The 17102-nt window shown below is 38.5% G+C and overlaps 2 protein-coding genes across 3 annotated transcripts in view; one reads left to right on the forward strand and one right to left on the reverse strand.

Annotated features, from left to right (window-relative positions):
* Positions 1-37: 37 nt before the first annotated feature.
* Positions 38-7485, forward strand: SLC2A8 (solute carrier family 2 (facilitated glucose transporter), member 8). 2 transcript variants are annotated; one of them, XM_009892302.1, is made up of 10 exons: positions 38-96; positions 297-460; positions 1220-1422; positions 3208-3307; positions 3452-3663; positions 4288-4431; positions 4970-5078; positions 5824-5997; positions 7000-7145; positions 7298-7485. In XM_009892302.1, exons 1-10 carry the CDS (start codon positions 38-40, stop codon positions 7433-7435), a joined length of 1449 nt encoding a protein of 482 aa, XP_009890604.1. In that variant the 3' UTR covers positions 7436-7485. The 2 variants fall into 2 exon arrangements, with proteins under 2 accessions (XP_009890604.1, XP_009890603.1); XM_009892301.1 differs by having other exon boundaries at positions 297-456; positions 1216-1422.
* A 6841-nt stretch (positions 7486-14326) lies between these two features.
* Positions 14327-17102, reverse strand: part of GARNL3 (GTPase activating Rap/RanGAP domain-like 3) — a 37612-nt gene continuing 34836 nt past the window's right edge. Inside the window, exons 26-28 of the mRNA XM_009892304.1 lie at positions 16009-16218; positions 15588-15699; positions 14327-14843 (exon numbers count right to left, since the gene is read on the reverse strand). Coding sequence (XP_009890606.1) covers positions 14687-14843; positions 15588-15699; positions 16009-16218 — 479 coding nt within the window. The 3' untranslated portion in view covers positions 14327-14686. The remainder of the gene's footprint in view (positions 14844-15587; positions 15700-16008; positions 16219-17102) is intronic.

A 17102-nucleotide genomic window follows, 5' to 3' on the forward strand; every position in this document is an offset into this window, starting at 1 on the left:
GGGCTGGCCGCGCCGATACGCTCCCCGCAGGCCGGGCATGGCTGCGGAGGAGTCTCGCTGCCTGCTGGGTTACCCCGCTGCGGACTCCTGCCCGAGGTAAGCGCGGGCGCCGCGACCCGCCGCTTGTGCGGGCTCAGGGAGAGCGCTGACTGCCCCGGAGCCCGGCCGCGGCGACCCCCGGGCCGGACCCTCGGCCAGGCCCGCCCGAGAGGTACCGGCCCCAGTGAGGGGCCGGCGCTGGGGCCGGAAGGGGGAGATGGGGGCGGCGTGATTCTTGTCGGCCTCTTCTGCCTCAGAGTGCAGAACAAGAAGCTGTACCTGGCCACGTTCGCCGCTGTCCTGGGACCTCTCAGCTTCGGCTTCGTGCTAGGCTACAGCTCGCCTGTTATTCCAGAGTTGAGGAAAATCAACGATCTTAAATTGAGGCTGGACAGCAGCCAAGCCTCGTGGTTTGGGGTGAGTCTCTGTATGATGCATTGCCGTTATGTGATTTCACTTGAAAGCATAGGTCTAAGAAGGTGCTGCTTATATGATGAGAGTCTTAACCCCTCTTAAGAATGGGGGTAAATGCAGATGTTAATAATGAAATCCAGTGGTTTTGTTTAAACTCAGTAATTGATTCCATTTTTTCCTGAGTAACAGTGCTGTTATGGCCTGATAACTCTGTTAGTGTATACTAATAAATGCCCCTATTGTTTGAACCTATTCTTGGTTGTAAAATGTCTTCTAACGGTTCTCATGTTTCTCAGTTGAACCTGCTAAGGGACCACAGAGAATAAACTTTTTACTAAATTAATGCAGTCCATCATCATGGGGAATATTTGCTTTTTCGATACAGGCTGGACTTCAGGTTAGTCAGGGTAACAATTTCTTCAGGGCTTTAAAACATCTTGAAAGGCCTGTTTGTGAATGGACAGCTTTGTAGACAGGTTAAGAAAGAGCTACTGCTGCTTTTTTTTTTTTTACTTCATTGAAAGAACTTTGTATGTAATATGAAAATTACTTGCAGTTCAATTGTGGTGAGTGGTGCTTCTTAACTATGTTTTGATTAAGAAGTTAATGTTTATTTTGGTTTTCTAAACACGTGCATACTCTTGCACATTTTTTTAGAAGCTGCTACTTTTCAATATTTTAAAAGAAATTCCTGTCTGTTATTTATTTTTGTATTTATTTATATATATGTATAATAGATACTTTCTTGCTTGTTTTTTGAAGTCAGTAGTAACATTAGGAGCTGCTGCTGGAGGAATACTAGGAGGCTACCTTGTGGATAAAGTTGGGAGAAAGCTGAGTCTAATGTTGTGCTCAATACCATATATTTTTGGATATATAGTTATTATATCTGCTCAGAATGTTTGGATGCTTTATTTTGGACGAATGCTGACAGGCTTAGCCAGTGGAATTACTTCACTTGTTGTTCCGGTAAGTAAGATGTTGTGTGCGTGTATCTGTGCATGTGTGGTTGCTTTTTTGTTTGTGGGGGTTTTGTTGCTTTTTCTATAGCAGTACTGTAGGTGGTTTTGGTGAAGTAACTGAATAACTGTGGCCAAGGCAGTTTGGGGATTTAAAAGAAACTGTTTTTTATAGAATTATATTTTGCTTGGTTTTAATAATGAAACAAATACAAATAAAACAAATTCTATTTCTTCTTGTGGCACTTCTGTGCTATGCATTCCTGATACAGCGATGTGCTCTTTCAGATTATTAGTGTCTTATTTGATTGCTTCTGTTAATGTTCTACTATAGTCTAGTAATATTTATCTCTTCAAATTCCTCATATATAACATTAAGGGGCGGTTAGTTTTGTTTGTGGGTTGTTGTTTTTTTTCCTGTTACCAACTGCTTCTAATAGTCTTGTATTTCACCAAACTCCTTGGTTTTGCAAATTAACTATGGCTGCTTATTCATCCTGGAGAAATGCCAGACAGTGCCTTCTGATTCCATTTAACTGTTATCTTCTGAATATTAACTTTTCCCATGCATTCAGGAATATATGTGCAGTAGGGAAATGGAGATAATTCATTCTGTTGTTGTCTGTCTGCTCTGGTATTATTTGACATTTTGGATCTAGCTGAGCAGGTGGTAGTGTGAAATAAACCATCTAGAATTCAAGTTCGTTTCATTTCTGGTGATTCTAGCATTTCTAGCGTTTGAAGTGAGATGCAAACTAAAAATCAAAGGATAAGAAGCACTCATAATGAAGTATGGAATAAATGCTGCTTCTTTATCAATCTAGATGGTTATAAAAATCTAAAAAAGATTCAGGGTGGTAGGGTCTAAATAATAATCTCGTGCAACTTCCTCTGTAGTTGGAAACTTGGTTGCTTAGTCTGTTGTGTTAATTCTTTCGAGGAATTCTGCCTGCTTTGCAAATGACTGCTTTCTCTTTGTTTCATGGAGCCAAGCTCTAAGCTCCCATGTGTGTAAAGGCCCTAACCCATCTATGTGACTGCAGTGATGAAGGAGGAGACTGTCATATGTAATACCAAGTTTTTGTAGCTCTAAATTATTCTTGAAAGAAGAATTACTTATTTTCCTTCCAGAAAAAGTAAGAACTGTTACTTTAGAAAGGATTGAATGTATAAATACAAGGGATTTCTTTTTATGTATACAGCTAAACTGTAGCTTTTGACTTGGGGTTAATATATTAAAAAATAGCTGGAAAGTTTAAGTTTGATCCTAAATATTGGATGAGGTGTGATGCTGTATCAAGATGAGCTCTCAGTTTGGAACTTCATGGAGAATGAAATAATTTGCACTCCTTACATTGAATTAAAAATTTAAAACTTTCATTGCAAACAGTTTTATATGTGGCTTGGACTACATGTTTATGCAAAGACTGTTCCAAGCTCTAGACTGCTTTGTGATGATGCATTTCTTGTTGAATATGGCTAACAAAAGAAGCTCTTACTAATGCAAGTTTATTCACCTTTGGGATAATTGATACTGCATCAACAGTATTCTGGCTTAGGTCCTCCCTTTCTTCCAGGGTTTTTCATGATGCCAATATACATTTCTGAGATGGGTCTTTTCTACTTACTCCATTTTATTGAGGCTTTTTTTAAGGAAGGGAGTTACTAGGAAATACAGCTATGTGGGTTTGGGTTTTTTTTTTTTTTTTTTTTTTTCAGAAATTCATTACTTATCAAGTCCTTGATCCAAAATTGGATAGAAGTGATTATTAGATGTTTTCTCCCTATGTTTTAGGTGTATATATCAGAAGTATCTCATCCTAAAGTCCGTGGTATGCTTGGCTCTTGTGTTCAGTTGATGGTGGTGACTGGCATACTGGGAGCCTATGTTGCAGGTATTGGGGTTAGGGATCTAGGTTACAAAAAAGAATTAATACATGTAATGAAAGAACTACACTGAAGAATTGCAAATAAATGTTAATTTGTTTGTACAACTAATTGATGTTCATAGTCCTCTTTCTTTCCTTTTTGTTACCCAGGAATAATACTAAAATGGCGCTGGCTGGCAGTGTTGTGTTCTTTTCCATCCTGCATAATGCTATTGTTCATGTCCTTCATGCCTGAAACACCAAGATTTCTGCTGAATCAGAACAAACGCTCAGAGGCCATAGCTTCTTTGCACTTTCTGCGGGGACCACATGCGGACCATGCATTGGAATGTAGGCAGATTGAAGCTAGCGTTCAGGAGGAGGTGATGAGAATCTGATTTAGTCTTAAAAAACTTCTTGTATGGAGATAACATCTGAAAACATATAGTGTAATTAAAAGGGTTTTACCAAAGCTCAGTTAATAGCCTTTTCTACAAATGGTGGTCCAAACCTGTTCCCTCATACAAATGATACTCAAGAAGCAAGTGAGATTCTTTGAATCTTTTTCCTCTACCTTTCAGCTGCAACAGCTATCACCATTGGCTGCCATCAGTATACATGAGTCGCAGTCGGGCTCATGATCTTGTTAATTATATGACAATTATCTAGTTTTTTGAGATGTGTGCTTAAATAGGTAGGTCTAATCATTGAAATTCTGTTTCTGCAAACTGCAGCTTCATTCATGTTAACTTTCTCTACAAAGCACTGTCAATTTCTGTCTCTAGAACCTGAGAAAAGGGGAAAAATGCTTTTCTGCAGTTCTCAGATGTCTTCAAATGTAAACATTTTTACTGCTAAGGCAGTTAGTTTAGCTAAAGGAGGGGTGGGAAACTTTCTGAGTTTGAACAGAATGAAATGTTCTGAGGAGGTTTTTTGTTAGTGATGGTTTTGTTTTTTGAATTAAAAGATGAATTTTTTCACTAAAAATTGCTTAATCTTTTTAACAGGGGCTGAATCTTTCTGAATTTAAGAACCCCTCAATCTACAGGCCACTTCTTATTGGTGTGGCTCTAATGTTTTTCCAGCAAGTAACAGGCATTAATGCAGTTATGTTTTATGCAGAAACTATCTTTGAAGATGCAAACTTCAAGGTAATCAGGGTGTGTTTCCAAACTGAAAAATGTCTATAATAGTTTCAGCTTAGTCAGTGCCATAATAAGTCTGAAATACATAACAAACTGACTTGATAATGATCCTGCCTGTGTCATAAATAACAGGGTTTGGGTTTTAGTGGGCTATTTTGATTTGGATTCTAGATACCCTCTTGACTGTGTTATGTGGCATACCTGAACGTTCTGGGTTTTTTTTTTTTCAGGCGGGATGTATGTTGTATTTTGCTGGTCTGAAACTTTGATACTGATAGAAATTCCTATTGTAGTCATCTTCCTATATAAATCTTTTTTATTAGAGTTGCAAATGCAGTGTTTCAGAGAAAGTGAAACTCTAAGGAGTAGTTGTCGCTTATTTTAAAGTTAATAGAGACCTGTATGCTGTCTCGCCCCACTATTAATTTGTGGCATAGTTTGTCTTCTTTCAGATTCAAGAAACAAATACATTTGTAGTGCTTGATAAGTGATCCTCTTGGCAGCCTGAAAGAGCAAATTCTCCCTACCTCTTATTTTATTTCAGGACAGCAGAATGGCTTCTGTTGTTGTGGGTTCCATACAAGTATGTTTCACTGCTGTGGCTGCACTTATCATAGATAAAACTGGACGAAAAGTGCTGCTCTACACATCTGGTAAAACAGTTACTGAATTTTGTTCAGTAGGAAAAATTACGATATATAGTAACAAAAAGTGTCTTTACTGTTGGGGGAATTAAGTATTGCAATTTACGCATTTTTAAGTGGTTTGCTTTATATTTATAATATGAACTATAGACTTCAACATGATATAAAACTTGTAAGAGGTAAATATACGTGGTAGGTGGAACCCTTTGGAACCACATATAGCTTGCTTTTTTTTGTGTGTCTTCTTACCAGGCCAGTTTTTATTTTGAAATAGCTATGTCACTGAGACAATTATTACTACTGTGGTAATTTTTCTGCTTATTAAGATTCAATGTCTTGATACATTCTCATACCCAAGTTGTCAACAAATGGCTATTTCAAAGTAATTTCTCTGTGGCTGCTGCTACTTTCATGGCACATTGTGGCGTTCAGTTATACCAAGACTGTAGTTAAAAATTTTAACTTTACAAGTAAATGTGCTAAAGAAAGCTAATTCTGTTTGCTGTAATTGTTGTGCTGCACGCTCAGTAGTAATGACTGCTGTCAAGATTACATTGTTTGGATAGTGTTTAGAATGCTTGTCTAGCATCTTTCACTTGTCAAGGCCAGTGTTTATTTCCAAGAACAGTATCTTTTAAGAAACACTTCTGTGAGGGCCTGCATATCTTATATTTGGCTGACCAACTATGTTCTGTCTCTCAGAAGAATACACAAGTGGCAACCAGTGACAACTTGGTTATTGCTTACTTTTCAGGGATAATCATGGCTCTCAGTACTGCATTGTTTGGGCTTTACTTTAAAATCGTCCTTCCAGATCAAGATAACTCATCAAATCCTGATGTATGGTTCACTCTAAATTCAGCATCCCCAGGAACAGAAAGCAGTATATCCTGGCTTGCAGTAGTGAGCCTAGGGCTCTTTGTTGCTGGTAAGTGGAACTGGATTCTAAGTAGTCATTACACAAAACTCAAACGTTTTGATGAATGTTGCCAATTTTGTTCCATTTTGTCGCATTATTCATAGAATCATAGAATGGTTTAGGTTGGAAGGGACCTTAAAGACCATCTAATTCCAACCCCCTGCCTTGGGCAGGGACACCTCCCACCAGCCCAGGTTGCTCCAAGCCCCGTCCAACCTGGCCTTGAACACCTCCAGGGATGGGGCAGCCACAGCTTCTGGACCAGGGCCTCACCACCCTCATAGTGAAAAATGTCTTTTTGATCTCTAACCTAAATCTCCCCTCTTCCAGTTTGAAGCCATTACCCCTCATCCAGTCACTAAATGCCCTTGCAAAAAGTCCCTCTCCAGCTTTCTTGTAGGTGCCCTTCAGATACTGGAAAGCTGCTGTAAGGTCTCCCCAGAGCCTTCTCTTATCCAGGCTGAATTATTCATGAATGGAAATGAGCTATGTCTTTCACAGACCTTTTTGGTGTATAATGCAAACTTGCGTTGAGCATTCACAACCATGGTGATAAAGCTAGCAACTTAGTTAAGCCAGTTCCCTGGAAAATTAATTTATAACTCCTTGTGCTAATAGTAGTAATTGCTCATGTTAAACTGCTGTACAGTGGTGGAACAAAGTGTCTTTGTTAGTGTCTGATCCACACTAAATTCTGTGATGGTACGAGGCAGCAGCAGTTAGAAACAAGGTCACTTTTTAAGCTTACCACTTCAGAGATTTTGTGGCAAGAAGATCTGCTTGTTAAGAATATTCTTGTAATTAATTTGATGTAAAATGCACTAGCGTTTATCATGCTGCCCTAAAATAACTTATTCTCTTTCCTTCTGGTAGAGGTACTGTTTTACTGGGATCAACCAAGAATCTAGAGGGAAAACTGCATCCCCATTACTTGTCTAACTTAGGCATCATTCAGTCTTCCCATTAATATATACTTAACTTGCATTTATTTTCTTCTGTTTCTAATTGCAGGTTTTGCCCTTGGCTGGGGTCCTGTTCCATGGCTGGTCATATCTGAAATCTTCCCACTTAAAGCTAGAGGCATATCAAGTGGTGCTTGTGTGTTAACAAACTGGGTTATGGCCTTCTTGATAACCAAAGAATTTGATGATTTTATAGTAAGCATCATAAATTACAATCTGAAGTTTCTTACAATAGGGAAATTTATTGAAGATGCTCCTGAGAGAGCCTGGAGCCATAGCAATACAGAACTGTAGTTGTACAGTAGTGAGCTGTAATAATGCATTTTTTGTTGTTTCCTCTCCCTCAGGGTTTCTTAACATCCTATGGCACGTTCTGGCTCTTCTCTGCCCTCTGCTGCCTCAATGTAGCTTTTACAGCCTTTTGTGTTCCTGAAACAAAAGGACAGACCCTGGAACAAATTGAGGCCTACTTCAGAAGATCTTAAGCCTAAGGCTTTTTATATTGGTATGAAACCTTCGTATCATGAATTATGGTGCTATGGTTGAAACTAACTGCATCATGTGGTAAACATCTTAGTTACTAAACTTGCCATGAAATGATTTCAATGAATTTTATAAAATCCAAATTCTGTTTTTCAAAAAAATACCTGCATACACTTCTGCATACTCCCTTTAGTAGATTTGCCTTGTGTGCATCTTGGACATGTTCTTTTTCTTAGATTCCTGTGTTCTTTTCACCTGGTGCAGACTGACTATAATGGCCAAGTAAGAATGTTAAATATACTGGCCAGTATCTTTTTTCTAAGATGTAAATTAAGATCTAATTTTGTAAATAAATAAATAAATAAATAAGATTTCCTTGCTGCACTTTACCTTTTCCTTATGGCATGTGGTACAGTGATGAAATGAATCATGTAGCCTGGCTAATGTTAATTTCAGACTGCAGTACTTTACTTTTGTGTTGCTGCTACTATATCTGGGATACGTGACCACGGAATAAGTCTTGGTCCCAATTGCAGCTGAATGCTTGGCTTTCATGGGTGTTAGTGTTAAGTTGGCATTATTTTTCCTACGGCTGTCAAGTTGGCTAGGAATGCACTTAAATCACAAGAAGGGTTGTAGCTCTTGGGAGAATGTATTTAGAATTCAGGGAAGAACACTGCTTTTTCAAAAGGAATTACAAGGTCTTGGAGACAGTGAGAATATACTCTTAGCCAGAATAGGAGAAAAAATATCTTTTATAGTGTTAATTTAAGGGGTAAAGATCTCCAACTGGAGCGGGTCTCCGAAAGTCTAAAAGATGCCTGGAAACACAAACACCAATCTCACAGGTACGATATAGCACTTAAATGAATGACATCTCTGAAACAAAAGTTCTAGAGAACTCAAATGGAAACAGTAATCCAGAACTGTCTGCAATAGTGTACTGTCTCCTGTCTTTTTAATTTCTTGTCCAATGAACCAAATTTGGGAAAGCCATTAGTTCTGGATGTGTGAAAGAACAAACTGAGGTCAAATTTATCATTTATTACATATGAAGGAATAAATCATCTGTTATTCCTTCCCAAAGGTGATAAATGGCACTTAAAACAGTTCCAGCCATGATAGGACTGTTTCTATTTGGATGTCACGTCTAAAACACAAACCATACACACTGTCACATGACATTTAAAAACAATGGTAATACATTGGCATTTAAGACAAGTGGTAAATAAAGAATTTTTGATCACAAATGTAGCAACAGTCTTAGCAATATGCAACTATAAAATTACAAAGCAGTCTGCTAACATTCAAAGACTTAGTTAAAACTGACATTCCAGGTTGGTAACACTTTTTGCATAAACCTTTAGAGACATAACATTTTCCATTCAACCAGATAAATACCTAATAGAGCTATAAATAAATATGCAGAAAAGAATCTCTTAAATTACGTCTTCAAATCATGTGCAAATATCATGGTTTCCAGTAGCAAGCAGGATGCGGTCAGTGAACAAAGTGAAGCAGCGGGGCAGTATAGAGCCTGGTGAAGTTGCTGTGCTCAACGAGTAAGGGTAAAAATACTTTCTAACTTGCATGCAAGTACAGATGCTTGCTGCATGCTGTCACGTGAGCTTGCCCCTATGGTTAATACTAGGTTCTCAGGGTATAATTTATTCCTCCACAAAATCAGGCTAAGCCTATCTGAGAACATACTGCTTTAACAGATTTAGCAAGCACTGTGCATATGAACCATGACATAAAATTGTTAATGACAATAGCATGGTACTCATTTTCACACACATGGCAACAAAAGTGATTCTGAAATACTTTTATCACTTGCTGATGCTAGTGTTGTCGTTGTGTGTCCCCCCCCCCCCCATCAAATCACATTACTTTAGATTCCTATATATGCTTAGGACTTTTAATCCCTTAAACCTTGTGGTAGAATTTACGAATATACACACATATATATGTGTATACATACATATGTATATATATTAAAAAACAAATCCAAACCAAAAGGATTATATATTTCAAATGCAGATGAAGCCAACAGCTCTGTAAGAGCTGCTGCATCTGCAAGCACAAGTTATAGATCTACACCTTTAGGAAAACATGCATGAGCTTGAATCTGTGACTTGGTCAAATATACACAAAACAGCAGAAAATAAATGTCAGGAGCAGCAACTTTGACCACATGTAACTGGTTATGAAATAGTGTTACATTGCACCTGTCCCCTGCCCCATTAAGACCTGTTTAAATACTCATTCAGTTGACTTGGCCGAGTACTAAAAAAAAAAAAAAAAAAATATAAATTTTACTTTGAATCTACCAGTCAATTACAAATGTTTGCACATGTATAGAAAAAGTCACATGAAGGCGGAGAGCAAACCTGCTATTCATTCTGGGTGCCACTTGCGTCCTGTATGTTATGAATTGCAAAACCCAAAACCAACAAAAAAAGCTCAAACACCAAACAAAAGCCCACCCCGGCCCCAAACCCCAAGAACCCAACCCAACCAACCAAAACAAAAAAACCACCCCAGCCACAAACCAGGAGAGGACTGTGATCAGAACAGGCCCTACTTGTTCCTCGCAAACCAAGAAACTGAAGGTATCCATACATCATTCAACCTGGAGTCCAAATCTCTCTCTACCATGAATAGCACCTAGCCCTTTCAAACTGCACGAGGGTCTTTATCTCTCCTTAGAAGGAAGAGTTTTGTTACTTTCAAACAGTTATAAAATTTATGTGTACTGCATTGCCACTAGAAGAACAAGCTGGACAAAAACGATTGTTAGTCTGCAACAGTTCCTAAAGCCCAAACTCTACAGACCTTGGGAAGGGTGCGTCAAAGCCTCAGCCATATGAGCTGCATATTATGTGTGTGAAAGAACTTAGTTTGTATGTCTCACGCTCTTGAGTCCTAGTCACACTTCAAAGCTGCGGTGCTGGTTTATATGCATGCTGTAATGGAAACGCGGGAGAAAGATAGCTCAAAATGTTGCACCCTCATTTTGGACAGACAAAATGCAAGGACATGGCACTGAACAACCTGACACTGATGCTGTTTCAAATAGAGGTGCGTGGGTGTGGGTACTGGGCTAGATGGTCTGCAGTGGTCCCTTCCAACCTCAATTATTCTGTGATTCCATGCATCATTACCCATGCTGGTGAGAAGGCACAAGTACATTCTAAAGTAACTGCCTGTACAGTCTAATGCTTGCACCAAAGTAAATGACATCCCTATAATTTAGTCAGACTAAGGCACAGTGCTGAAGTGGTGATAATACTATTAGCCCAAAGGGAAGAGCCCTGCCTCCTCCAACAAACCCAGTATATTCAGATAGAAAACATTTCTTGCAGAAACTTCTCTGTTATTAGCGTCCAGAACGACTGGACTCAGTTCACTTGAGCTTAGCTTGACAGCAAGTGTTCACCTTGGTGACAATTCTTCCTTTAATGAAAGAATTTCTTCCATCCATCTGTAGCAAGATTTTTTTGTATTCCTCTCTATGAGAGCAACACCCATCTTTGGTGTTGCTGTAGCTTCAAAGATTATCTTTTCTCTCATCCATGAGATCATCAGTCAACACCTGGAACACAGGCTAAAGGCAGCTTTAACATAAAATGTGAAAGTAGGAAGGTTGGACATGGCTACAATTTGTGCCCAAGACTACTTTCTAAGTTTTAATGAGTAGAGACATGCACGTGCTGGAAAAGCAGAAGGGAACCAACATGGCTCTAAGGCTGGAGTGAGTGAACATCCATCCCAGTAGCCTTCCAACAAGCCTTGTCATCTGACAGCAGTCTGAAGTAGGAGAGGTTGCACAGATGTATAAAAACCTTGCCCTTTATAAATGATGCACAAGAGCTGCATCAATGCCGCCAGCTGGCTTTTGTTTTGATTTTAATTAGCAGTCTGAATGGTAAGGATCAAAGACAATATTTTGAGAGAAACAATGGCTGGAAGCTAGTTCAGAGGATGCCAACTCATCACACTAAGAGGCATGGAACTCATGGTGGTCTGATGAGACTGCTGAGAGCCCAGAGACACCACATCCTTGTACAGTAGATATTCGTCCAGTTGTGCCAGCAATTTCATGTTATTGTGGGATATTTTGTCTTTTGATACAGCAAATGTGATAAAGACCTTCATAGAAGGTCTTGTGGCTTGCGTCAAACAAAATTGGAACATTATTACAAGGTTCTCTGCCTTCTACCTATACTTTGGACTGCTCTCACACAGTAAGTAGGTAGTAATCTACATATACATGACCCTAAAGCCTCAGCTACCATCTCTAGGTGTCCTATAAACCAAACTAACGTTGTCTGATCCCTCTCAACTTTTTCTGCTAGGTCTAATATTATCCCTACATCCCTGCAAGGCACGCTGATTAATTACAGAAGCAAAAACTCAAGAAGCGGCAGCCTTGTTAAGGCACTTACTGCATACAACAGTAATGAAGACAGGCAATTCTTTTCCAGGGTTCAGATCCTTCCTTTCCTATACAAGCAGTAGTCTGTTAGGTCTGGTAGTTCCCATTGTGATCTATGTAACAGCTTGCACCTGACCCCTTAAGTCAAGCTACAGCATAAAATTCAGGTGGGAGTGTGGGAGAGGCAGTTGCTGGGCTTCCATCATTGAACTATACCAACATTCTGTTCCAGAGAAGTACCATGAAGCTAGTCCGATTTGTCTTTGTCTAGCTTAAGCAATCAAATTTAATCTGGACTCCTTACAGTCCTTTTGGTGTTTGTTAGTATTTGCTAGATGTCATCAATGCCGTGATCTTACAGGCAGACCATCGAAGGTTCTCACAGTCATACACTCTCTTACTTTATGGCAATACTTTATAGCCACTGCTGTGATTCTGGTTAAAGGAAGTAACTCTTGCTCTATGGCCCCCCTTTTTATCATGAAGTCGTGGTTATGATGCAAATGCCACATCTATATGCATCCTGCCTGCCACAGAATCATAGAATGGTTTAGGTCAGAAGGGACCTTAAAGATCATCTAGTTCCACCCCCCTGCCATGGGCAGGGAGACCTCCCACTAGACCAGGTTGCTCCAAGCCCCAGCCAGTGGTCAAGCTTTCCTCATTCTCCTTGATCTCACTGATGCTCCATCTCTGAGGTTTGTCTTTCAGGATATTTAAATATGTGTTTATTGATGTTCTTCAAAACAAGTTTTAAAATCTCCATATATTGCTTCAATTGCTATCGAACTATGGTTTACTCATGTTAAATCATGCTAGAATAGCACAAGTGAACATCTGCAGTATATTTAAAATCTGATATCCTAACAGTGCAAAGCAACGTTTCCAGTTAAAATTGTATTTTAACTAAAGCTCCATTTTTGCAACACACTGGTACAGTCTTCAAAAACACCCACATAACCAAAATGAAATACTATATCGAGAAATCTGTTTATGGAAAAAGGTGGTGCTTTTGCTTTCCAAAAATATCTAAGTGCAAGCAGTGCTCCCTAAAGTGCATTCAGTAAGTCCACAGAAGTGTTTACAACTTCCAGGAGAATAAGCACCACATGGTACTTTCAGATTGATTTTTTTAAACCTTAGCTGCCCAGATAAATAGGACAGGGTAAATTAACAGAATCTCTAGAAATAACATTCTCAAAAAGTATTACAAGCTCTTGCAAAGACTTTGAGCTGGCATTTCCTTTTAAATGCTTATTAAGGTTCATTGCCAGACATCTGTGGGTGCAAAAATACTAAAATAATAGTAGCCACTGGTTAGTACTGCTTCTGCTCCTGGATTAATTACTGTTGAAAATATTGCTTCTTTCCTTGATCAGCCACTTCAGTTGAGATTAAGAAATGATCCTTTCAGATAAGGCCTTACATCTTTTCTTAGGTGTATTATATATGATAAATTGGGCAAAAAATACTTTGCAAAAACAGTTTTACATTCAGACAGACCAAAGCAAAAGGCACAAATCTCAAGATGGTCATACTTGGACAGAAAGTAACATCATGAAACAGGAATGGTATTACAAAATAAATTCAAGGATACAGAAATATTTCTACATACAGAACAAGAAATACTTGCTAATAAAGCTAAAATTGTCAAAGCCTGGAAGCGTCACGCTTTCATGAAACAAAACAAACCCAAACAAAACAAAACCCTTTCAAAATACTGTTTAAAATTTATTTTTAGCATTGAGGAAAGGGTTAAAAAATAATCAAGCTTTAAACATGAAACCCTGTCTTTTAATATAACGAAAGATCTAAGATGACTATTTCATCATAGAAAACTGGCTTCTTAGCAGTGAAATTTCAGTCTGGATCCAGTTAGAAAAATATGATTATCTGGAATAATGACTTACACTGTTGATGCAAGAGCAGACAACAACTAATGCCGATACCCGCATAGGAATCTCTGTGTAGTCAGGAAGAAAAACAGGGGTTGGCTCTTTTGCCTATAACAGGAAAATCTGTAGGTTCACTACAATAACAGTTTTCGAGTAGATGGAGAAATACAGTTGTTTGTTTGTTTGTTATTCCACTTCCAATACTTAAGGAATATTTTGAAAGTATATTTTCTACAAAAAGTCTCTTTGCTCAAGGATTCTTAATGCCAAAACAGTTTTCAAGTCTCTCTAAAAAAAGTGCATGGACAGGGCAGAGCAAAGAAAGCAGCATCTTCATACCTTACCTGATCTTTACAGAACATCCTTCATTCTTCAGTGAACATACCACAGCTGCATCATTTCAAGGACAGACTGCAATGTTTGGAAAGACCTTGCCTGCAAGCCTTGTTGTTTTGTTTTGTTTGTTTTTTTTTAAAGACTGAGAAACCAAAAGGAGTGATTTATGTTATAAAATTCCTCTTCCCATATGAGGAACACTGTTGTAAAACAACTCATGATAGTAATAACAGCTATTAACTTAGCTGAATGTCATTTGGGTACTTCAAATTATAAGAAGCTCAGAACAAGTAATACTTTTTATTTACTTTCCTTTCAGCCTAAATCTTTCATTGATTACCTATGCTTAGAATGCCACAAAAAGTAACGGTTCGTTAACTGAGAAAAGAAAACATACCTATGTCAAAGCTATAAGCATCACCAAATCAGGCTGAGCTAGCCAGAACAACATGAGTTCTATACAGATTAATCACCAATACTTCCAGCCACATTTTACCACTAGAAGCAGTGTTTGTGACATTTCCATAGAGCTCACAGAGTTGTAAGAAAATGTGAAGTAAGGAAGAAAGGTTTTAAGACTGTCTTCACTTCAAGTCAATGATGTCTTCATCATATAAAGAAATCAGCTGAAATGGATAGCTAGATGGTGAGCTCTGCTCCCTGTTTGCTAAAGTATTGGGATCTGAACTAGTGGAAAGATGATGTCCTTCAGAATAGCTTTCAAAAGAGCTTGAGATTATCCTGCAAAGAGGAAGACAAAAGTTACTACAAAAATACACAGATCAGGGCAAGTAGGATCAATGGGTATTTCTAGGTTCAATCAAGTTATCCTAAAGACAGAGAAGACCATTAGAACTGAGTTTCTCTCCGTTTTACTCTGCTGAAAGTCATTAAAATGCAATGTTAATGAAGCCCCCTGCCCAAATAATTTCCAAATAGTGAAATAAATCAAATATGGTTTTACATTGCAGTAGATTTATTGTTTTGTTAATCTCAGTCTACTGTATCTTGGCTGAATTCTGCCACTACTCTACACAAACACAGAATGTGAAATCAGTGAAAACAAGAGAATGGCAGTGGGGTCAGGTAAGCAGAGCCAAACAGACAAATGCTATGGTGTTCCTTTGCATAATTTATTCTGGAAATAGCAACACAAGAGCATAGGAAGAAAACAGCAAGCAAGCCTGCACAGTGCAGATCTAGTAGTCCATATTGTAATGACAGGCTCAACTGCAGCAGGTCCCCACAAAATACCATTTAGTCTTGCTTTGCTCATTAACATGTCTTTAGCAAAAAGTATAATCGTTTCAGCACTTATAGTATTCAAATATTCTAACACACACTAGCATGAAATTCACATTGGTATACAAAGGTCTTAGTCAGCTGTGGGCCAACTGAGATATGCATGAACAGGTTGAAAAACAATCAGTTCTGAAAATATTTACAGTCTAACTTAGGTTCTTTTCTAAAAGCCACTATATTTACCTGTCACTGCTAGTTGATCTTACTGCTCCCTGCTTGGGGTCTGACTGTCTTCGAGGAACCTTTTTTTGCTTCTGTGCACTTTCTGTCTTGGGTATAGACTCATCCAAGAGGCCTCAATAAAGGAATAAAAGACTTAATACTCTCAACAGAAAATAAAGCATTCATGAAAATGTTAAGGTAGCTGTTGCTGGTTTCCATTATTAACCAGTTTCTGCCTGGGTTAGCATGTGGTCACTTCATATGTGATCAGATGCTGGCTAGACTTTTTGCAAATCATGTTTTCTCACAGTTTCATTTGTTCGTTTATACTACTTATTTATGAATACTGGTTGCATGCTGCAAATCTGACTGTGATGGTCCCAAGATTAGACATTACATACTTGGCAATTGATATGTACACTGAGGAATGAGGAGAGTTTACCCAGCAATTCTTTACGTGTTCTGCTTGCAATTTCTTTAATTTCCATACGAGACAAGGATAGCGAATGAGTAACTGGAAGAGAGGCAATGCCACTGGATGTTGTAGTAGTGATGACCTTGGGAGCCAAAGGTGACTTCAGAGGTCGTTCAATGCTTCGCCCAACCAGATTACTGAGAGGAATTTTGTACAGGTTTTTGCATGGAACTTCACCTGAAACACAGAAGGAAAAAAAGAATGTTACACTTTCAGAATAGAATAATTTCTTAGCATTTCCAAACAAAAAGTTATACAGAAAAGTTATACTCATCATGCTGTGTGCTTTTTAACCTAAATAACAAAGATCTTCCTTGCCCCAGAGATCTTTCAATATAAGCAGGCTACGAGGAGGAAGAAATGCAAACACATTGTGCAGATTTGCATTTGACTTGGAGAGAAAAAAATGGCAATATGATGAATCAGCAGTGGAACCAGGAAGTAAAATTACATGTCCTGAAGCTGGTATTCTGGTTATTACACTGTGACTCTGCACTCTGTGCCATATTCCCCTTGTATTTTAATATGTTGCAAGTATATTGGAGCCTGGATCCCAAGTGGTTTAAATTATGGCTCCTCTTCTTAGGTGACATAAAATACCACGTGTTTTCCTAATTCCCAGGAAAAAAACCCAACAACTTGCCATCAAATAGCACTGCTTCTTAAAAACTGAAATTGTGATTCCTCCTTTCCCTTTCTGCCAACAGTGCAACAGCAGATTTAAGTGAGGAAGATATGCAGATATCTTGCATTATCTAGTTCATGTTTCCTTGTTTATCCATTATTGTTCCCCTATAGACTGATTGTTCACAGATCACGTTACCCTAAATTGACTATGCAAACTCTTTTGAGGGTAGAGCTTCTTACTTCTGGTTCGCAAAAGAGCTTTAACCACCATCCAGTGGCGGTTTAGCTTTTCTTAAATGAAAGGAATGCTGTATGTGAAATATTAAGTTTTCCCACAATTTTATACCTCTTTTTGCATATTGCCAAAGATTCATCAAGCCACTGAAGCTTAATTCCTCCCCTCCTACAGAAATGATTTCTTCAAAACAGTGGTT

This window comes from Charadrius vociferus, unplaced genomic scaffold (genome assembly GCF_000708025.1).
Source record: "Charadrius vociferus isolate BGI_N301 unplaced genomic scaffold, ASM70802v2 scaffold549, whole genome shotgun sequence".
NCBI lineage: Eukaryota > Metazoa > Chordata > Aves > Charadriiformes > Charadriidae > Charadrius > Charadrius vociferus.